At 45.0% G+C, this 22,884-nt stretch overlaps 1 protein-coding gene and 1 long non-coding RNA gene across 4 annotated transcripts in view; both read right to left on the reverse strand.

Annotated features, from left to right (window-relative positions):
* Nucleotides 1–22,884, reverse strand: part of LOC146646011 (uncharacterized) — a 238,836-nt gene that overhangs the window by 30,622 nt on the left and 185,330 nt on the right. The window lies entirely within an intron of this gene.
* Nucleotides 1–22,884, reverse strand: part of baz1a (bromodomain adjacent to zinc finger domain, 1A) — a 36,222-nt gene that overhangs the window by 12,129 nt on the left and 1,209 nt on the right. For 2 of the 3 annotated variants that reach the window (XM_085392424.1, XM_085392423.1), the window contains exons 3-23: nucleotides 18,959–19,237; nucleotides 18,676–18,837; nucleotides 18,494–18,592; nucleotides 18,000–18,087; nucleotides 17,791–17,913; nucleotides 12,164–12,406; nucleotides 11,964–12,059; nucleotides 10,879–11,017; nucleotides 8,483–8,614; nucleotides 7,495–7,815; nucleotides 7,217–7,382; nucleotides 6,181–6,288; nucleotides 5,812–5,873; nucleotides 5,631–5,728; nucleotides 4,674–4,918; nucleotides 4,371–4,555; nucleotides 4,144–4,274; nucleotides 3,925–4,067; nucleotides 3,665–3,816; nucleotides 3,413–3,484; nucleotides 3,203–3,285 (exon numbers count right to left, since the gene is read on the reverse strand). In XM_085392424.1, coding sequence (XP_085248550.1) covers nucleotides 3,203–3,285; nucleotides 3,413–3,484; nucleotides 3,665–3,816; nucleotides 3,925–4,067; nucleotides 4,144–4,274; nucleotides 4,371–4,555; nucleotides 4,674–4,918; nucleotides 5,631–5,728; nucleotides 5,812–5,873; nucleotides 6,181–6,288; nucleotides 7,217–7,382; nucleotides 7,495–7,815; nucleotides 8,483–8,614; nucleotides 10,879–11,017; nucleotides 11,964–12,059; nucleotides 12,164–12,406; nucleotides 17,791–17,913; nucleotides 18,000–18,087; nucleotides 18,494–18,592; nucleotides 18,676–18,837; nucleotides 18,959–19,237 — 3,127 coding nt within the window. The remainder of the gene's footprint in view (nucleotides 1–3,202; nucleotides 3,286–3,412; nucleotides 3,485–3,664; nucleotides 3,817–3,924; nucleotides 4,068–4,143; nucleotides 4,275–4,370; nucleotides 4,556–4,673; nucleotides 4,919–5,630; nucleotides 5,729–5,811; nucleotides 5,874–6,180; nucleotides 6,289–7,216; nucleotides 7,383–7,494; nucleotides 7,816–8,482; nucleotides 8,615–10,878; nucleotides 11,018–11,963; nucleotides 12,060–12,163; nucleotides 12,407–17,790; nucleotides 17,914–17,999; nucleotides 18,088–18,493; nucleotides 18,593–18,675; nucleotides 18,838–18,958; nucleotides 19,238–22,884) is intronic. The other variant, XM_085392425.1, reaches the window with a different exon arrangement.

A 22,884-nucleotide genomic window follows, 5' to 3' on the forward strand; every position in this document is an offset into this window, starting at 1 on the left:
TTCACACAGGCGATTGGTTTGTTACAATCGACCTATCAGACGCATTTTTTCACATCGCCATTTATCCTCCACACAGGAAATATCTCACGTTCGCTTATCAGAGCGTAGCGTACGAGTTTCAAACTATCCCATTCGGGCTATCCTTAGCCCCAAGGGTGTTCAGCAAGTGTGTGGAGGCAGCGCTGCCTCCGTTAAGGAACGGCAGCATCAGAATATTCTTTTACATCGGCGATTATCTAATATGCTCACGATCGCACGAGCAGGCGATAAAAGACTCCGAGGTGGTAGCAAATCACCTACCACCTCGTGTGAATCACAATCAACCTGGAAAAGAGCCACTTGGAACCCGCACAGTTTACAGAGTATCTGGGGCTCAGAATAGACTCCATCTCTTATCGCACTTTCAGAGCGGAGGATCGCATCCTTCACTCACTGTCTTTCCCGTTTTCAGCTGGGGAAAGTCGTGCGGTTCCGACTCTGTCTGCGCCTCCTTGGCCTCATGGCCTCGGTGATATCGGTGGTACATTTGGGGCTGCTTATGATGAGAGACTTTCAGCGGTGGGTCGCTTCTCTGCAGCTGTGCCCTCGCCGACATCTCAGTCGTGGTGTAAAAATAACGCAGCCGTGTATCGCGGCTCTCCGGCCTTGGAGGAGCCCGACAGCTCTCGCTGGTACCTCTCGGGGGAGTATCATCCAGGGTGACGCTGACCACAGAGGCATCCCTGTCAGGCTGGGGTGCGACTATGATGGGCAGAGCAGTGAATGGCGTTTGGTCACAGAGACTCACTCTGAATCACATAAATGTGCTGGAGCTCCGCGCGGTGCTCCTAGCCTTACGGCATTTTCTGCCGTATCTCCGGGGTCAACATGTTTTAGTGAAAACAGACAACTCCACTGTTGTTGCTTATATCAACCGCCAGGGCGGCACCCGTTCCCGGCAGCTACACAGGTTAGCCAGGGAAATAATTGTGTGGAGCAGCACTCGGCTCCTCTCCCTTCGGGCAACTCACGTGCCAGGAATTCTGAACAGGGGGGCGGACCTCCTGTCCAGAGGAAATCCACTGTTCGGAGAATGGAGGCTTCACCCACAGGTGATGGAGCAGATTTGGCAGAGATACGGCCAGGCTGCCGTAGATCTCTTCGCCTCGTGAGAAAACACACCGTGCCCTCTGTTTTTCTCCCTGTCAGACGCAGATGCGCTGGCCCATTCATGGCCAAAAACTCTGCTGTATGCTTTCCCTCCCCTCAGCCTGATCTCCCCAACACTGATCAGAGTGAGGGATCAGGGGCAGTTTCATAGACCACTAGTCCCTTTATGGGATCCGTCAGTCGTTTTAGACATCCTCAGTGGGGGTTGAAGTTTCTCTCTCTTAAAACCACTCTGCTGTTGGCTCTAACCACAGCCAAGCGAGTTAGTGAATTACAGGCTCTGTCTATTCACCCCTCTTGTCTACAGTTGGCCCCGGGACTCACTAAAGCACACCTGAGGTTCAACCCAGCCTTTGTCCCTAAAGTGTTGGAAACATCATACAGGTGCCCTACAGTAGAGCTCCTAGCTTTTCACCCCCCTCCATTCTCTTCCGAGAGGGAGCAGAGGCTGAACACTTTGTGCCCTGTCCGGGCCTTGGGGACTTATGTTGACAGAACAGCTGGATTCAGGAAGTTGGATCAGCTGTTTGTTTCCTGGGCCTCACCTCACAAGGGCAGGCCCGTATCACGCCAGAGGCTAGCTCATTGGATTGTAGAGGCCATAGCTCTGGCTTATAGCTGTAAGGGCTTGCAGGCCCCCCCGGGACTCCAAGCTCACTCCACTAGGGGTGTGGCCACATCCTGGGCTTTGTTCAGAGGTGTATCAGTCCAGGATATTTGTGCGGCAGCAAGCTGGGCTACGCCGCACACGTTTGTCCGGTTTTATCGGCTGGATGTTGCACAGTCATCCCTGGCTCAGGCAGTGCTGGATTCTGGTGCCTCAGGTTCGACCTGAGATCCTTGAGTAGCACTGGAGAGTAGCTTCGGGAGCTGGCGCAATCTGGGAGTGGGCCATGTCTCCCATAGTGAAACACCGAGCGAAGTTAGAAAAAGAACGTTGGGTTACTTAACGTAATCCCTGGTTCTTTGATAACAGAGTGAGGTGTTTCACCAACACTTCCCTCCTTGCTTAGGCACGGAAAGAAATCTGCTTGGAATGAGTTAGGAGGAGCTGGTCGGCCGTGTTAGAATGAGGGGGCGGAGCCCTGAGCACGGCTCGACAGGTCTGTCATAGACAGACGTGGTGGCATTGGAGCTTCCGTAGTTGGTCACGCCAAGGCGATTCCCATAGTGAAACACCTCACTCTGTTATCAAAGAACCAGGGATTACGTTAAGTAACCCAACGTTCTTGCATCTATCAGAGCCTAATGTCAGTGAGCCCTGTGAACTCGTCCTTTAACTAAATGAGAAGAGGGATTAGGTATTACAATCACTGATATTCACTGGGAAAAGGTTTTGGAGAATATCCATAAATGCTCTTATGATGCAAGACAGTGCTTGACTCAATTCAATGCTCTACATCTACACTTTTAAAGAGGAAGGTTAATTTTCTCCTGTGAGAAATGCTCTCCAGCTGAAGAAACCTTTTTGTCCCAAGGGGCAGACATCTTTGATTCAATGTGTCAAATTCTTCCTGAGCTCTGATCCACTGACAACTATTCTGGGCATTTTTAATGATGCTGTGGGGATAGACAGTGCAAAGCCATGTTTTATATCCTACTGTATTATTTTTGCAAAGAAGCTTATTCTCACTCGTTGGAAGGAAAGAGACACAACTCCCTTAAAGCTCTGGCTTATGATGATGTTGCAAATGCATTACATCTGGATTGAACACAACATACTCTTAGTGACAGACTCTCCTCCTTCAGTAGAATTTGGGTACCCAGCTCTACATTTCTGCAGCTGTAACCAGCAGGTAGTTTTTAGGCTTCTCATTAAGACAGACTAGCTGGACAGCTGGGACTGTGTGTGTGGGAGGCTGTTGTATCACATAGTGTTGCATAAAAAAAACAATTACTGATTCTGTAAATTCCACTCTGTCATACAAACATGTGAACAGCTCAATAAACATATCTGGGGTGGAAGAAGAACTTGCATGACCATAAACAGATTTTCATTAAGATAAAATAAACGCAGTGAACATAACTGAGATGGGATATGTAATAATCTGACCTGAGACAGGCTGGAGCAGGACTGCAGAGATTCCCTCCATCGCTCCAACACCGTTTTACTGACTCTACCACAGTCGCTGCCATCTGACACACACACACAGACACACACAGGTAAGACCACAGTGATTTTTATTTTTAAAATAGAAACCCGGCTCTACTGAGAAATGTAGAATATCAACCAGATGATAATATTATTAGAAGACAGTCATACCATCACTGGCTTGGTCCTCATCTTTCTTCTTTTTGTTCTTCATCTTATGGTCCTTCTTTGAGTCTTCATCAGCTGCAGATGTGAAAGAGGCAGTTGTTATGCGGTAAACACAAGTGGAAAGGTTTAGTACATTTAAACATGTAGCTCTAATAGTTTTGGTGCCACCAACATTTTGCCCTTTCCTGCTCTTCTGTCAGGCAGTCACCTTCACTCTCACACACCATTTACATGCGATCATGTAAAGAAACTCACCGAGCGGAGCTTTGAGGAAGCGTCTCTCGATGCCTTGCTCAATGTTGGTAAGAGCCTGAGCCAGGATTCGTACAGAGTTGCTGACCACCTGAGGAGTTCCACTGCCGCTGGACCCATACGCTGCAGAGCTGTCAGACTTCACCTCCTGAAGCCTGAAGAATAAGCAGCTGTTTACACCGCACACAGGAACGTTCAGCTTTGAACGCACGAAGACTGAAACCCTGATTTGGACACTGGATCATCATGGCCAAACTACGCACCTGTCTCTGGCTCTCAGGTGGGCAGAGTCCACCTCCATGGCCTCCACTCTTCCGTTCATCCCCGTGTTCTCTCTGCCATCAGAAGCGAGCAGCTCATAATTTCCAGCTTCTAACGCCAAGCGCCATACCTGTCTATCCATCACCTGAACATCAAAAGAGAGATGAGTCAGCTGTGGCTTAGGATACCCATCCTTTACCATCGTCAGCAGGAACTCTCACCTTCAGAGTTCCCAGAGTTCCCTGGTGGATCCGGTCCTCAATATCCAGCAGAAGCTCTCTGAGTCTCACCTCCATCATAGACTCAGCTGCAGCAGTGCATTCTGGGAGTGCCTGGGATGACTCTTGATCCTCTGGGTAAAGAAAAGGTGTGAGTGATTACTACCTGCATCTGAATAATATTTGTAGTCCTAATGTCCACCCATGTATTTAGGCTCAGGCTCTCTTACCTGTGTGCTCGTATTTGTTTCTGTCACAGCTCTTCAGCAGGTGCTGCAGCCTCTGTCTCTCCTGCAGCAGCGCCTCCTTCAGGCTGCTCTCTCGGTGACCTCGAGGATTCAGAGCCTCGATTAGATGATCAACCTCCTCCAGTGAACTGTAGAAGGACCACTGGTTGGACTGGTTGATTGGTGGGCTGCAGATGTGGAGCGGGGCGGGATTTGAGGCGGCACTTTTTAGTCACGTCACCATCAGAAAGCTGTGTTATGTGTGTAAAACTAACTGGTTCACTCCCAGTATAAAATGTTACCTACCCTGTACTAGCTGCTTTATCCTTGGCCATTTCCTCTCCTTTCTCCACCTTGGTGGTGCTTGTGTCCTGGTCAGGTTTTGGGCTAGGCTGCAGCATGTCCTCGGTCAGGCCGAAGTGGTCTGCCTCCACAAAAAGGGCGGAGGCTGAAGGGAACAGCCAGTATCGGCGATACAGACGATCTCTACCCAAAGGCAACAGGCAGGTGCAGGCTGCAGCTTTCTGGATGCGTTCCTGCAGCTCTCTGACCTGCAGTGACGACAGAGCTGGATCAAACTGAATTCTTCTGCTTTTTAGGCTTTTGTCATTCTCACTAAGAAAGTTGGCTGAAGAAGACGCCACGAAAAACAAAAAGTGCTTTATGAATACAGACATGTTCACACACACACACGCCTCTGAACATCATTAGTCCTGTGTGCTGCTCAGTACCATTCAGTATTTATTATTTACTGTTGTGTGGTTGTTGCCATGGTTTCCCTGCTGTGTTGTTTTCTTTCTGCTTGTTGAAGCAGATTTTCAGTCTTTTCCCTCTTCTCCTCTTTCCTGTGCCCCGGTTGTGTTTGTTAAGATAAGATAAGATAACCTTTATTAGTCCCACACGTGGGAAATTTGTTCTGATTGTAATAACTTAAAAAAAAAGACTGAATAAACTAAGACAATCAAGTGGAAAGGTAAATCATCCACTTATAATTCTGATTGCTACAGGGGGAAAAAACGCTGGTTTTAAAAGCAGTTTCAAACGCCTGGACTTTGGCAGAAGGCTTTAATTAAAAGCCTGTTCAGATCAGACGACAACAAGAACTAGGATGTTCAAAGAACACTGAAGTGTTGGTGACTGATATAGCTGCTGTATGACGGTGCTGTGCGTACATGCTCTCTCTTTGTATCGATGACAGTGTGAACAGCAGAACTGTTCCCGACTCCCTGACAGAGAGACTAATAACCAGCGTCTGTTTCTGACCTTCTCCTGCTCTCTCTCCAGCTCCTCTGCCGTCAGGCTGGTGGGAGGTTTCAGGTCAGACGCCGTCTGCTGCTGCTGTTCTTTCTGGTTTCCTTTGGCTGGAAGACAGAACAAACACATCTGACTTCAGACATTCACAAACGTTATCGTTCTTCCTGCTTCTTCTTGTTGTCTTTTTCACCTTTCATTATCTTGCTGCTCTGCTCCTCTTCATTTCCAGTGTGATGTTCTGTACACGAGTCACTGCAGAACAAATACAAGAACGTTCTGATATCTGTCAGAGACTCAATGAAAACCAGTAGGAAGGCAAATAAAATCAAAGATTTTATAATATTGACCTAAGTATTGCTAACACGACTGATGGAGTGTCATACACTCGTGGTAAAGATGCCCTTTTACTTGGTTTTTACCAAGACTGTAACCGACATGTGAAAGCCAGCTGTTTATCTTAAGTCTGAACGTTTCAGGCAGAATAAAATGACTTTGCACTTCCCAGTTACTGAAGGAGGCAGTTCACTAAAGTTACGAATGTCTGCAGTTCCCTGCGTACCCATTGGTCTGAAGTCGTCCCTTGAGCTCCTGTTCCTTCATCTTCTCCTCTTTCGCCCTCATCCTCTGCTCCTGCTCTCTCATCTTCTCCTCCTTACGGAGACGAACCCTGGAAGTACACAGCAGGTTAAACCGGTCATGTTCAAGCTTTGACTTTTGTATATACGGTCATGTGTCCCTGCATGTCTGCATTGTGAGCACACTATATAGGAGTACCTTTGTACATCCTTCTCATTACATACGGGTTCTTTTAACTATTGTACATGATGTATAATGTTTTTGAAGGCTCAAAGTGGTTTGTTATTTTTTTGCCACAGTTGACAATGTAACAAATTACATTAACTTATGCACTGCATTGCTTTTAATGTGCTCCCGATCTGCTGATCTCCTTCTTTTTGGCGGCTCCATATTGTGCTTACATCTCTGTGCAAGCTCGTGACGACCCTCCGAATGTGTCTTTTCAACAGCTCGAATTATTTCAGAGAAATGGGACCTCGTTTATCTTTGGTCTCGTGATGTGAACAGCCCTTAACGTGAGCTCTATTTGGACACGCCGCCCTTGCTCAACTCATGGCTTCAGTGTCAGATGTCCTCAATAGGCCACATGAAAGGATGAGGCAAGGTCACACAGTGGTTTGACCCCAAACCTCTAGTGGCCACTCTTTTTTTCACACCTTGGCTCATGTGATGAGGCAGATGATCAATGGGTCAACGACCCTCGAGGGGGTTTTAATGCCTGGGACTCTCCACCGTTTGAGAGAGGTGAAACGTTTTCATGACAGAAAAAACAAAACTACAAAATTTGACAGGGTTTCACAGGCGGGTGGTTATTTGTCCTCATCTGTAGGACAGACTATGAAGGAACTGGGTCCCGTAAACACTGCAGCACAGAAGCCTGAACCAGTCTATTAACCAGTTCTGGTGACTGAACATTGATTTCAATATTGACAAATCTACACTGCCCGATAGATAACCTTCACTCTTCAGCCGAGTTGTGTGTATTTGTTGGTAAACTGTGCCCGCCCGTGTGCATATACCTATGTGCAGCCTCCTCCCTCTCCCTACGGTGCTGCTCAGCTCTAATCTCCCTCAGTTCGTGCCTCGCCGCTCGCTGCTCCTCCACACAGTCTTCAATCAAGTCTCTGCTGGACGCCAATGTCAGCACCTTCCCCACCAAAGCCTGCAGGATCCTCAGCTTTTCCCCTGTAGACAGCAATGCTGACTGATGAAACGTGCACACAGCACTATCACTGTATCATTATCTGATCTGTTACATATTCGCTGACTCTTGAACACAAAGCAGATGGTATCTGACCTGGGGTGAGGTCATACACTGCTGTGGATGACAGCTTCTTCAGCAGCGCTGGATCTGCCAGTCGCAGCTCCACACAAGGGTCGTCCATTACGGTGAACCCGCCTTGCTTCTGGTAGCGGAACTTTGCATTCCCGTGGTTACAGTCAGCACCAGATGCCAAAATGTGCAGGCGCAGGATTTCAGACAGCGTGCAGCTGTCTAGGTCGAGCTGCTTCAGACTGCAGCCCTGATGCAGCTGAGGCCAAGCTGCAGCCAATGAGGCGATAGCACTCAGAGCCGAACACGTGGGGTCAGAATCGTCATCCAGAGCGTCTGTCAGGTCTGAAGGCACATGCATAGTAAGAACAAAAGACACATGACACAGACTGTGCACACATGCATAGAACTGAACAGGACCGCTGAAAAGTCTCACCATTCAAAAACGTGAAAAGTGTGCATGTTCCTCAAGTGCAAAATTTAATAAAAGGGAGGAAAATTTTAAATTTCCCCTTTTCTGTTTCACATCCTGACTGAATCGACCAATTACAGACAATAAAACTCAACACAGCTTAACAGTTGGGAAGTTTTCGGGGGCTCACATTCTTCCCCTCTTTTAAGTGTGGAGAGAATTTTGCTGTGATGCAAATGTTTACGATACGATCGGCATGTGTAACACATTTTCAAATGTAAAACTATTTCCATACATATGCCCAAACCTGAAGAAATATCGATCATTTACACACATTTAAGTTCAGCTTCATGAATCTGATCATTTTCTCTTTCAAACACCTGTCTGTGTGTACAAGTGTCCACTTTATTTACAGTAAACAAACAAACACAGGTACACAGTGGAAGGCCCGGTGTCCCCATGTTACACTGGGACTTGAACACAGCTCATAGAGAAAATGATCAGATTCAGATACTGGGACAGCTTGTGGGTGTAAGGTTTTTCTTGTGTTTGTCAGTTTCCTGTAGTGTACTGCTAACAAAGACAGCAAGTGTGTCTGACCTTCAACCTGGTCTGCAGCTACCTCTTCCTGCTCCTCATCTAGAGCCTGAAAGATGGCTGTCAGGAAGAAAAACAGCAGCTCACACAGAGGACCCTCAGGATCAGAACCCACCAGAGCCTCCTCCAGAACCTCTGTAAGGAGACAGCAGTCAAACATCGCAGTCAGAAAACTGGAAAACTGAACAATAAAGGTCCTGCATCTCTGTACGTTAGAACTAACTCAGTGTTTCACTTTGATATAGGTATTTGAAATCAAAGTCCCTTCTACCAATGACTGAGTAACAAAACTGTAGAAGTTCTAAATAAGTTAAAGAAAAGAATTTGTCTGTTCTGCAAAAAGTCTGATGGACTTTACATAGAAGAAAAGAAAATGAAAGAAAAGGCAGCAGATTATAAATGGCCTGTATTTGTATAGCACTTTACTAGTCCCTAAGGACCCCAAAGCACTTTACACATCCAGTCATTCACACACTGGTGATGGCAGCTACATTGTAACCACAGCCACCCTGGGGCGCACTGACAGAGGCGAGGCTGCCGGACACTGGCGCCACCGGGCCCTCTGACCACCACCAGCAGGCAACGGGTGAAGCATCTATAATTAGAACCTCCTTTATCTACATATCACTTTAGCCACAAAACAGCCCAGCATCACACGTAACCAGTCTGGGAGCAGAGTACAGACGAGGACACACTGGAAATGTTGTTAAACAGAACAGTAACACAGATTTTAGAAACATTCGTTTTAGTTGGGTTGGTTATTGTACTTTGAACATAGAAACAATAACATTTCACTGAAACTGAAAACTACCAGAATCAAAACGATTAGCCCACTGATGGCGACGAGCATCCTTGTTGCTGGATAACAGATGCAGCATGTTCAGCCCACAGGATTTCAAAGGAGGCATTTCTTTACCAGAAGCGATGTATGTACTGTCACCTCTGAAGACAAAGCAATGACCCAGACCCAGTTTTGCCGCTGACAGCTGAAGGTTTTCTCCTGTCGTCATGATTCCCCCCACCTTGACTAGATGTATATCAATTTCCTGCTTTGTGAGCGACTCTTAAATCCAGCCTGATTAGGATGTTTTTGATATGCTGCTTTCCAAATAACAGGTCAAACCCCTGTCAGAGTTTCTGTACTTTGGGTAAATTGGGGGATAACCCCTAAGTTTAAGCTTTGAGCATTACCAAGTTAAAACCAGTGTTGGTCAAGTTACTTGAAAAAAGTAATCAGTAATTAATTACTGATTACTTCCCCCAAAAAATAATCCCGTTACTTAACTGATTACTCATTTTCAAAAGTAATTAGTTACTTAGTTACTTTTTAAAAACACGATTTACAACCTGAGTAGGTGATAAAGCGATAGATCTTTCAGCCCAATTCTACTTTTTCTGCATAATCCATCATACAAAATGTAATCAAATGGAAAAATCTCTTTTTAAAACTTGTTTTATTAGTTTTAATCTTTTAACTTTATGCATCAAGCAAAAATTTAATTATCTGCAACATTCTCTGACTGGAAGAAATTAGTTTAACATTTAAACCTATTTTCTGCACATTCCAGCTCATAAAATAAAATATTTTTTGTGTTTACACTCAGTCTTTCAAATAGATGCAAGTAAAACACAGCAGAAAATAAATAAAGTCAAAGACTCAGCGGTCCTGTTGCTCTATTTTCACCTGTAAAGCAGGAGTGGGGTAGGCGGAGGTTTACCCTGGTGCAGGTGTGCCGCGGTCAGTGGAAGAATCCGCGAGTTTCTCTGTGAGTTTCCCATTACGTCGTAGCTACTCGGTGCTTGTTGGAAGTTTAGGGGTTTTTTCGCTGTAAAAAGAAGTTTTCTTCCCACGCACAGCGGACACTAATGTTTTTGTCACTTTTTATGGAATCAAACTCAAAGTAAGGTCAGTACTTCCACGCTTTAAACGCTGCACGCTCATACTCTCTCTGCACTCGATATATGATCCACTGTTGATCTGCACACAGCTGTTGTCACTAACGTCGCACTCGCTTACGTCACTGTCATGAGACATTCTCGCAAAGAAATCACGGTTTTAGTAACGCAGTAACGCAGCGTTCCTACGGGAAAGTAACGGTAATCTAATTACCGTTTTTGCAATAGTAATCCCTTACTTTACTCGTTACTTGAAAAAGTAATCTGATTACAGTAGCGTTACTGCCCATCTCTGGTTAAAACACAATAAAAAGGACAGTTTTTCAGGAATCTTGTATTTTTAAATGGTGTGCATATAGAAATAATTTATTCTTTATAAAGAAATCTAGCATGTTTAGAAATGCTATGTAGAAAATTCATGGCTCTGCTGAAGCATTTGTGAACCTTTCACTGGAAGAATAATTCTGCCATCAACTGCAAAGAGCATGTAGAAGTATTCTCACCCAGAGAGACCCCATCAGGGAACTCATCCTTCAGGTCAAAGGCCTCACCAAAGGCCTGCAGGAACTCCAGAACCATCAGAGCATCTCCAAAGAGCTCTGCTGGAAGCCGGGTTTTCACTGGAATTGGCCTTGGCAGCTCCTGGTGGGAGAAGCAAAAGAGGAACACATTCAGTAAAATTATAAATCACGTCAGCAGTAATGACACCCGTGACACGGCTATGTCAATCAGAGGTCATTAAAATCAATCAGTGTGTAACTTTGCCAAAACAATGTGGGACTCTGGTCTTCTCTGGTCCCCTCCCCAATTAGACCAGGAGTCACATGTTTAGTCACATGTTCTCCTTAAATTGCTGTCTGTCTAGGTGGTGTCCAAAAAACCATGTGGGCTTTATAGATAAAGCATTATGGCCCCGCCCCTCAATGAGCCTGGTTCTGGTTTCTTCCTGTTAAAAGGGAGTTTTTCCTTCCCACTGTCACCAGGTGCTTGTTCATAAGGAGTCTTGTGATTGTTGGGTTCTGTATGTATTATTGTAGGGTCTGCCTTACAATATAAAGCACCTTGAGGTGACTGTTGTTATGATTTGGCGCTGCAGAAATAAAACTGAACTGACTCAGTGTTTACAAAATGAAACAACTGAAACTTGATTAATGCTTCTGTAGCAGTGACCTATACTGACTTCAGTGCCACGTCACCACAGACAGGAGGGCACAGACTACAACAGACACCGTCCTCTGATTTACATTAGACCAAGCTCCTTCTAAAAGCTTGTCTCACGGCTCCTCAGACAACAACAGGCACTACTGAGTCACTCTCTCATGTAAAGATGACAGTGCATGGATAAATGCAGGCATATGCCGTCAGTGAGGAACAGTGTAACACAAAACAATGAGGAAGTGAAAGTTTCCTCATCCCGAGTATTCAGACACAGCATTGCATTTGCTAATGTTTCTTCTTTTAAATGTGACAACTGTGTTGTATACTGTGTAAATGACGTCCACTGGCTCGTTCCCCTGGACCAACACTAAAGTTTCAGTCAACACGCTTGTCCAAATGTGCTCATGGCAGAGGCGGTGCATTCACTGACCTTCAGGTCTTCACACTCCATGTCCTCTCTGGGTTTGCTCCAAAGCTTCAGCTGCTCTGCGTATTTCTTCTTCTCCTCCTTTAACTTCTCTCGTTCCTGTGAATCAGAAAACATGTCTCAACATCATTCCTGTAATTTTTTCTGATGTGCAGCTTTAATCATCAGACGTGCAGCTACATCTGATGATTAAAGATACTTACCCGGTCTTTCTCCAGCTTCCTGCGCTCCTTCTCCTCCCTCCTCCTCTGCTTCTCCTCTTCAAACCTGCGTCTCTGTTCCTCCCTTAGCCTTTCCTTGTCCTCCCTCTCCCTCCGCTTGGCTTCTTGCACCTCCTCCTTTTCTTTCTTCAGTCGCGCCTTGTCTTGAGCTGCAGCCACCATCTCCTCCCTCTGCTGTAGCAACTTCAGTTTCTCCTCTGCAGCTTTCAGTAGAGACGAACTCGCCTGAAAACAACGTTTACATGCTTTATTTCTACACAAACGTAACATTTCAGGTTTACCTAATGAGAGTAAACCGCAGACACCACTGACACTCATTCCTGTTATACTACAGTTTGAAGGGTGCACACATGTACTCTTTGTCTAAGGATGACGTTTATGTAACCTGGACCAAATAAACCTGTTCATCTTGTGGATACAGAAACTTTAACACTAACATGGAAACTAACATGTGTGAGTGGTTTCCTCAAAGATCAGCCTGCAGCAACAATTAATATCAAGACTTTTGAAGAGTTTGCAGTTTTTAATGGAAAACATAACAAGATAGCAGCGTGTCAGGCTAATGTCACCAGCTCACATTTATAAACACAACGTTTAAGTAGAAGTTGTTGTGAAACTGTGACGTTTCAAAGAGAGCATGCAGGGCGTGCCTGCCCGGCTGATTAGACGCTTAAAAACACTGTGGACTAATCTAATCAGATTTCATTGATGTACAGCATCAGTGTGATAATCCACACAGCAGCTACTTCTAATGACTGTCAAAAAGCTGCCACTAGATAGCAGCAGGCCCCTCTGCCTCTCGTTGGTGCGACTAAATGCAGACATCAACCCTCACTCTTCCCAACGCCCTGCAGGAGCAAACTCAACTCTACACCTGGAAGGCTTTTGGCAACCACAAGCCTGGACTCACCCCCGTTTCCTGTTTCTCGTTAACGGCTCCATGTTAAACTGTGCTGGCGTCATCGTCACTGCTGCTGTTGTGATGTCAGCGTTTTGCTTTAACACCCGTGTGGGCCTGATGTTGCCAGACTTTTTATTTACACTTATGGAAACAGGCTCCGTCTTGACAAACTGACCAGATATTTAAAGATTATGTCACTACATTCTCTGCTAAAAAATATTAAAAGTGTATTTGGTGAAGCACAAACAGGCTATTTCAAAACATCAAGTATAGTTTGGGTGACTTTTACACGGCCGGTACAACATCTGCCCCAATTTGTCGATCAATGTCAAACTGTCCCCTCACTGGTCAACAGCACAGAGCTGCTTCATCCTCTGGGGTCGCATCCAAATCACTCGACCAATTTAAGATGATATATCACTGAGGAGCAGTCACACCAAGTCTCCATTTCGACTTGTATATAGTTTGAAGTCCGCACCTTCAACACAAGTTTTTAAAATTGTGTTAATGGGCCAGTCAAACCAGAGTTATACGTGGAATATATGCGAAGCTTTTTCCTGAATACTATCATCATGTTTAGAGCAGGAAGGACAGGCTCACAGGCGCACTCTGCTCGCACTGAACCCGTTTACTATTGGTGGGAAAATGCACCACGTCAAACACAAGAACAATGACATCACCACGTCATATTTGGTTGTTTAGGAAGAGGAGAAAGTTTCAGGAGCGAGTGAGTTTTAGCGGGATTTGAGACGAGAGATTGGTGCCACACAGTGTGTTTGGAGTGTAGTCGTTTGTTTTGTGTCAGAACAATGAAGACAAACCAAATGTCACAGTCGCTGCCAAAAAGCCACCAGAGGCCGTTTGCAGTGTAAACGCAGGGGAGTGATACACCTGCTGGCAGGCCTGTGATTGGCTCCTCTGTCTTGTGTTGGACAGAAACTATTTTGTGGAGTGGCACAAATAAATTCTGTGGCAGCGAACTGTTCTGTCATTTTATTTTTAGTAGTTTGAAATTGTTGTACAAAAAAAGACACTGGCTGCATTTTTAGGTAAATGGTTGCATATAACTTTGCTGTTTTTAAAATCTGCGGATATGTTTTTAAAACTGAGACTTTCTCGTAGCATTTCATGATGATTTTCGCATTTTCTTGTGATTTAAGATCAACTGTATTAATGTCAGAATGAAAAAATGACTGTAAATTCAGAAATCAACCAGTCTTGGACTTGGATGTGCCGACTGTCATTCCCATTGCTTCACACTCGGCCGCAAACTGCTCCAGTGTAAGCTGGAGGTCATAACTTGATGAGGCCAACGTAGTGAACTTCGAACCGGTGAACGTCTACCGCCGCACCACCCAGAGCATCCTGACCAACTGTATAACAGTCTGCTACGGGAGCTGCTCTACCTCGGACCAGAAGGCGTTGCAGTGAAAACCACCCAGCGCATCGCCAGAGCACCACTTCCTGCCATAAATGACATCTAAAGGAGGCGGTGTCTGAAAAGGGCTGGGAAAATCATCAAAGACCCCAGTCACCCATCACATGGACTCTTCACCCTCCTGCCCTCTGGGAGGCGCCACAGGAGCCTCTGGACTAAGACCACCAGGTACCGGAACAGCTTCTTCCCCACAGCTGTCAGACTCCTGAACTCTGCCTCCTGACATCTGACCCACGTTAAACTCATGGACTGAACACACACACACACACACACACACACACACACACACACACACACACACACACACACACACACAATAATAACATGGGCTGAACCACCACTCACAACCACCAGCACTTTATATAACCACTGTGGAAATTAGCCACTCTCACTGATCTAAACTGCACTACTGTAATGCTGTACAGACAGTCATTCTGTACAATGTGATAATTATAGTTCTACAACTGTTTAATAAAACTCACAATTGTATATCTAAAATCTGTATAGTTTTCATACGCATAACCTGTCCATAGCCTGTGCACTCACTACAGCTATAGCCTGTACATACACTCAACAAAAATATAAACGCAACACCTTTGTTACTGCTCCCATTCCCCATGGGATGGACGTAAAGACCTAAAATTCATTCCAGATACACAATATAACCGTCCCTCCCAAACAGTGGTCACAAATCAGTCCAAATGTGTGGTAGTGGGCACATCTGCTATATTGAGATAATCCATCCCACCTCACAGGTGTGCCACATCAGGATGCTGATCTGACATCATGAGTAGTGCACAGGTGTACCTCAGACTGCCCACAACAAAAGGCCACCCTGGAATGTGCAGTTTTGTCTCACAGCAAAATGCCACAGATGCCACAAGCAATGAGGGAGCGTGCAACTGGCATGCTGACAGCAGGAATGTCAACCAGATCTGTCACCCGTGCATTGAATGTTCATTTCTCAACCATAAGCCGTCTCCACAGGCGTTTCAGAGAATATGGCAGCACATCCAACCGGCCTCACAACCGCAGACCTCGTGTAACCACACCAGCCCAGGACCTCCACATCCAGCAGGTTCACCTCCAAGATCGTCTGAGACCAGCCACCCAGACAGCTGCTGGAACAATTGGTTTGCACAACCAAACAATTTCTGCACAAACTGTCAGAAACCGTCTCAGGGACGCTCAACTGCATGCCCGTCGTCCTCATCGGGGTCTTGACCTGACTCCAGCTCGTCGCCGTAACAGACTTGTGTGGGCAAATGCTCACATTCGATGGCGTCTGGCACGTTGGAGAGGTGTGCGCTTCACGGATGAATCATGGTTCACATTGTTCAGGGCAGATGGCAGCTGAGAATGTCCCAGTTCTTGCATGGCCAGCATACTCACCGGACATGTCACCCATTGAGCATGTTCGGGATGTGCTTGACCGGCGTATACGACAGCGTGTACCAGTTCCCACGAATATCCAACAACCTCGCACAGCCATTGAAGTGGAGTGGACCAACATTCCACAGGCCACAATTGACAATCTGATAGACTCCATGCGACGATGTGTTGCACTGCATGAGGCAAATGGTGGTCACACCAGATACTGACCGGTTCTGGGTCCCCAGACCCCCAATAGCGCAAAAAACTGCACATTCCAGGGTGGCCTTTTGTTGTGGGCAGTCTGAGGTACACCTGTGCACTACTCATGATGTCAGATCAGCATCCTGATGTGGCACACCTGTGAGGTGGGATGGATTATCTCAATATAGCAGATGTGCCCACTACCACACATTTGGACTGATTTGTGACCACTGTTTGGGAGGGATGGTTATATTGTGTATCTGGAATGAATTTTAGGTCTCTACGTCCATCCCATGGGGAATGGGAGCAGTAACAAAGGTGTTGCGTTTATATTTTTGTTGAGTGTAGTTATAGTATATTCATAACATGCCTTCATACCGTGTACATTGTAACATTCCTATAATAGATCCATACTCTGCAATATATCCATATTACTGCTAAAGCACTTCTGGATGGATGCAAACTGCATTTTGTTGCCTTGTTCTTGTGACATGTGCAATGACAATAAAGTTGAATTCTATTCTATGCACGAAAACAAAGCTGAAATCCTGAAACTACTGAAGTGGAGATCCACCAACAGCTGGTTACACACCTGCTGATGGAAACTATGAACAGAACTAGGGCTGTGCGATATGACCAAAATCTCATATCCCGATACAAGACATTTATCGTCCTGGCAACGATATAAATCACAAAAATTTAACATTTTCTGTAAATTCTGTGAATCTCTGGCAGCTCGACTTGCGTGAAGTTGTTTCCAGCTGGGCGTCGTGCAGCTGGAGTCGAGTGTTTTGACCGATGCATGAAACGATACATTTTTAGACGCAAGTTGTAACGGCCGCCGTTTTCTTTCAAAGTTTGAGTCTAAGGTTTATTTTTTAGCACCTGACGGCTCTTTTTTGCTTCTCCTCCGTAAACTCTCTGCACACTCTTCAAAATAAACTGAATTACATGCAAAAGTCTCAACAGCGTCTTGAGCTTTATGGTGAAAGGTTTACGTGGAAAACAAACACGTGGACGGCGGAGCCACGCGATGGTTTTACCGTCACTATTGCTAACGACAACACGTACAAACAGGCGCTTGTCTGTCCGTAGTGTGGTTATATTAAATATAAGAGAAAGAGAGAACTTTAAGAAATTAATAAAGTCACTACAGTGACATCAGAACATGAAAAAATATTGCTGTAAACAGTTTATTTTGCGACACCACGAAACAAACGACAGACGTTTTTATATCGTCATGCGATACATATCGTTATATCGAACAGCCCTAAACAGAACCTGTGACAAGCAGCTGGAAGTCCACTGGGAACAAGTCCAGCATACAGCAGACATTCAGACCAAGTTCTCCCTGCATTTGTATGGGACCATTCCTCCTGAATCTGAGGGCTGACCAACACGTGGACTCACCTTTCTGCCACAGATTTTCTTAAAGAGCCAGAGTAACTGGGACATATAACCTCAGATCTGGGATACAAACAAACTCTTTCATCGACCTTCAACTGAGGATATGTGGTCCTCCTGTGGACGGTGGGCCCACCGGAGAGGGGACCCAGGTAGCTTCTTTGGCTGGGCCCCAGGGGCTAAGAGCCAGCCATCAGACTCTGAAGCCCGGCTTCAGGGTAGGACCCCGTTAATCCTTTGTCACCCCCCATTAACCCTACTGTATGCCAGTGCATGATAACTCATACGTACCTGTCCGGGTGAGTCACGCCTTCCACATTTAGAAGAGGGGCTGAAGGAGAATAGTGGGGGCTCGTCAGGAAAGAACTGAGAGAAGGTCTGTTTAGACAGCTGGTACTTTGCCATGGAGGAGGGCTGAAACACAGCGAGAGACGACAGCAAGGTTGTGATTAGGGTGCTGCAGCTGCACCAGATGCTGACTTTAGCAGTAATATTCTCACCTTTAGTGTGACGATCCCACTCTGAGGCTCGCAGTGCTGCTTGAAGAGCAGCTTCAGTCTCTCTCTGGACAGAGCGCTTTTCTTGCGACTTAATACAAAATAAATCAATTAGTTTAACAATGAGAAACCACTTTCCCATCAGTGCCTGAGCGCAGTCATTCCCACTCCAACTCAGCCCACATCAGTTTTATTAATGTGTCATGCTTCACCTTTACAACATGTATAGTCAAGATATGGAACAAAACACTTGATAATTCCAGCACTGAACAGTGAACAGACAAGGAAGTCCTCTCACACCACATCTTTAAGTGCCAATAATATCACATCGATTTAGGATTAAGAGTCTGACACAGAGCTTGTAAGTTCTCCCTGCTCTGAAATTTGTGTTTCACAGAGTATTATGCACCACGACGTTTACCCCGTCGAACGCAGCAGATTGTTATTTTATTGCATTATGAGAATACTTTCCATGGTTGTACCTGGGAGCTTCTCACCTGATCTGATTGGCTTTGACAGTGAATGGCTCGCTGTGTTTGTTCTTCATCATCCTCACTGTGTATTTGAACACTGATGGACTCAAAGACTTCTTCCTGCTAACACACACACACACACACACTTTAGATCACACTTCAATAACTTGAGATCGTAACATTGGCATGACCTTTCACCTACTGACCCATTGACTTGTACTGTGGAACTCTGGAAGGCGCTGTGCTCGTCATCACTATCACTGATGACAATCGTGTCATCGTCAGCCATCTTGCCGTGGCCGTTAACATCTGGTGCTCGACTAACACTGGAATCAGGCAGGTGTACCTGCAGGATCTCACACACATATCTGAAAAGCAAAAGCAGAAAATGACCTCACTCCACCTGGTTTCACCTTTGCTCTTTAACACAGAACGATGGAGGCTAACAATCTGTAAGTACACAAACATGGATATATTTCAAATGTGTACCTGGCTCCGTTACATCCACTGACGTCCACCACCTCCCCAGGAAAGAACCGGTCTTTGACAAAAGTGTAGACATCCTCACAGAGCTCTGTCAGCCTGCAGCACTGGCTCAAAGCAGCAAGGTGGAGCAGAGGCACCACCAAAGACTGAGGGAAGCTCTCCAGACTCTGCCTTGCCCGCCGCTCACTCTCCACTGCCTCAAGATAAGTGAGTCCCGCTCGCCCCGTCAGAGCACAGCTCCACACCAAGCTGTTACACAGAATGGTCCTCTCAAAGAACTCACTGAGGAAGAGGAGGGTCACAATCAGATATTAAGGCGCACACGGCCTCTTTATATTCAAGTCCAGTTTCTAGAAGCTCCAAGAATGTTTACAAACACACATCAAGTACCTCTCATCTCGTTCACTGTCCTGTATGACATTCAGAACTTATCCAAAGACCAGAACCCTGCAGACAGTTCTCTATAAGGCAGGATTGACAAATATGACCCCCATCATATGCTGGTCGAAATTATTTTAAAGTTTTTCCCCACACAGTTATTTTATTTATTTGGCTGTCAACTGCTGTTCAGTCAGTTACTGATCCCAGTACCAACTCCACCAATGGACTCCAGCAGGTGATGGCTGTCCTCGTTTTGTTCTGTAGGCTTGGTAGGTTCACTGCAAAGGAGTGGATCAGTTCTTCACCTGATTCAGGTCTTGGTTAGAGTGGCATTTCAAGTCACACCAAATCTACAGTTCAAAACAAGGAGTAACACCATCAGCTGCAGACCAAGACAGTCCAGTGCAGAGCAATCAGGACCAACATCCAGGACCACTGAAACAACCTGAGCCCTGTACTACAAAGCGAGTTCAACATGCACAGGTCCAGTTCTTTGGATTCACTTCACTAACACGTGCCATCAGAATACGCAGCTACATGAAGGCGGTGATCAACTGACTAAGCTATCCCAGGGTTTCTCTGCTCGTTCATGTGAAAGGGGTGGAAGGAAACATCTAACCAGTCACTTTTATGGATAAGTACACTGGCAGGAGAAGGACTGACTTTACAGAGAATGATAAAACTATATTATGAGAAAAACAAGGGATGAACCACATAATATGGACTGAAACAACACAGCTGCTGCAGAAGAGTGAGAGTGATGTGAGAGTATGAAGGGAGGAAGTATTTAATAGAATCCGTTTGTCTGCCTGTTTTATAGCAGTGTAGCCTCCACAGTTTGAGATAGTTTAAAATTTCGGGTAAAAACCAAAAACAGTTCAAGCTGATTTCATGTTGGTGAAGATTGGATCCATATGAAAGTCAAAGTCACACCAAGTGTGAAAGCATGCAGAGTTCTGTGAAACCACAGAGAGACAAAGAATGGAGACTGAGTCTAACAGCTCAGGATCCAACGCACACCAGCTCGTCTAACATGGTGGAGGCATCATTATAGGATGGCTGTGTACTGCTGCCAGTGGAACTGGGCCATTAGTGTTTGCTGATGGGGAGCAGATGAACTCTAAAGCGTAATGCTCTCTGCTCAGAGTCATCTAAATGCTGCAAAACAGACCGGACTGCATCTGCAGTGCAAATGATAATGACACCAGATATACATGAGGACAGCATTACTAGACTCAAAGTGTTAATGAGCTGTTAACAGATTATTAAACAGATTTTAACACAGCTCTGCCAAACATTCAGTTCAGCACTTTGTTGAAGCAAGTGAGTAATGTTCACTTTGTCCTTCTGCAGGCAGTTCTTCACCAGGAGGGAAGGGGATTGTTGTATCGTCATCATTTTGGAAGACGAAGCGTCGACACAGACCCGCTTTGGCTGTCTTTCAAAGTCTTCTCCCATCATTCTCTCTTCTTGATCCCTCCCACCTTAAGAAGATTTCCAGCTCTGATCTCTCCACAGTATGATACTCCCACCACCGTGTTTCACTGTGGAGGCTGGGTTCTGTGGGTTGTATGCATCTCTCTTCAGTCAACAAACATAAACAGGCCTTCTCCAAAAAGCTCTAGTTTCACATCATCTGCCGAAAGGAAGCACTTCCAGTAACACGATCTTTCTGGAACCTCAACCTGAAATCTTTATATTATGTTGGAATCTGAAGATCCCCATTTTAATTTGACTTTGAAAGCACTGAGCATTACATTAATTGCTAAACATTTCTACATTTTTCAGAGTACTAATAAGATTGACCCTGGTGGTTTTCTGAAATAATTTGTATGCAAACCCCCCCCAAAAAAAGCTTTCTATAGAAAACCAGCATGTTTAGAAGTTCTATGTTATGGCCAAGTCAGTCATCTGATCTCAGCCTAACATACTTCTCCATTATTAAATACAAAACTGAATGCAGTAAAGGTCTAGCACACCGATGCAAAGGAGGAAACTGGTTGTAGACTTCAGGCAGACACTGAATATTACATGAATTTACTTATGTAGAGCCAAAACACAACAGTCGCCTCAAGACACTTTAGATTTTAAGTTAAAGACTCCACAACAACTGCAAGTGTGCACTTCAACATGATATCGATTGATTTACAAAAGGCTGTGGTGGTGTACAGAAAGAAAGAAATACATAAAAAGTGTCTTTGCCCCAAACATTAGGGAACCATATGTTTCCAAAGTGCTACACCTCAGGAAGTACTGAAGCATCTTCGAAGCCCAGAAAGCTCCAGGGTTAACAGTAAAGTTATCTGGATAATTCAACCTTCTGCTTTGTAGAACAGGCTTGTACAGTACGGACTAACTGTTATGAAGCAGGCAAACATCCAAAGTAAGACTGAGGGTGGTATCCCTTACTAAAGCCAAAGCAATGTTGTCTCAGACAAATGAAAAATATATATTAAAATCCAGAATTGCAAAATGTAGCAGGAGAGACTGGCCAAGTAAGTTTCTTTAGTAAACTCTGTTTCTTTCTAGTTTGTAAATCTAGCACATTTTAATAATCTACTTAGTTCCTCCTACACCGGGCAGCGCATCGCTACTTGATCTACTTGATTAAAACTAATCAAATGATCTGATTAGCTCCCAGAAAGGGAGAACAGTTCCCAACAAACTAAACCTGATCTAAAACTGAGTGAACATTTGTACAGAGAGCGTAATAAACACAAGTGATACAGGTTACGGGTGTGCCATCAGTCGCATACGTGGACAGATATATTTGCTCCTTCTTTAGTGTAATTTTACATTCTTTGTATGTTCTTGTTTTACTTGAACTTAATTTTCCCGATCGTCTCTCTAGGCTACAACACCCCCCCCGCACATTTGGAAGTCCAAGCTTGCCTTTATCAATTATGCAACATCTGTTAACTGCCTTGTAGTCACTTTTGGTTTTCAGTGCGAAGACGTCCACAGAATGTGAACCTCTTTTTGAACCATACTTGGCTTTTTAACTTTTAACTAGAGGCAGTTAAAATATTAGGAACTGTTCAACACGTAGGAACCAGGGATACAAATATGCAGGCGCTAATCTTAGAAAACAAACCAGCAGATCCATCTATCATAATAATTATATGCACAAGTAATTTTCAGTTTCGTCAATGTCATAACAAAGGCTCCTCTAAGACCTGTACGGTATGCCAATATGAATAATGCTCAGAAATACAAGTGTGCATGTAAATGTAGTCAGTGAGTACACCATGTTAACTTCATCAAATGAAGAATTAGTACAATCTGCACATATTTCAACTCTCTGCCAAAACAAGTAAGCATGTCTCTATATAAAAACAGAGAAAAAGTGAAAAGTTTGTCTTACTTGAATATAAATTTGAGGTGTGCCACCTTTTGTTTTACACCGTTTTTATTGCTAAAGCTGTCAGAAAAAACAGAAGTTGTGACGTATCGCGTCATGTTTGCCACTATGTTACAGTGGAGCAGATGTATAAAGTTACACATAATGTTTGAGTACACTCACCCAACATGTACCACTATATACTGAA

This window comes from Rhamphochromis longiceps, linkage group LG19, assembly GCF_057381845.1.
Source record: "Rhamphochromis longiceps isolate RC_006_pf linkage group LG19, R_longiceps_female_GT1.1, whole genome shotgun sequence".
In the NCBI taxonomy this organism is placed as follows: Eukaryota; Metazoa; Chordata; class Actinopteri; order Cichliformes; family Cichlidae; genus Rhamphochromis; species Rhamphochromis longiceps.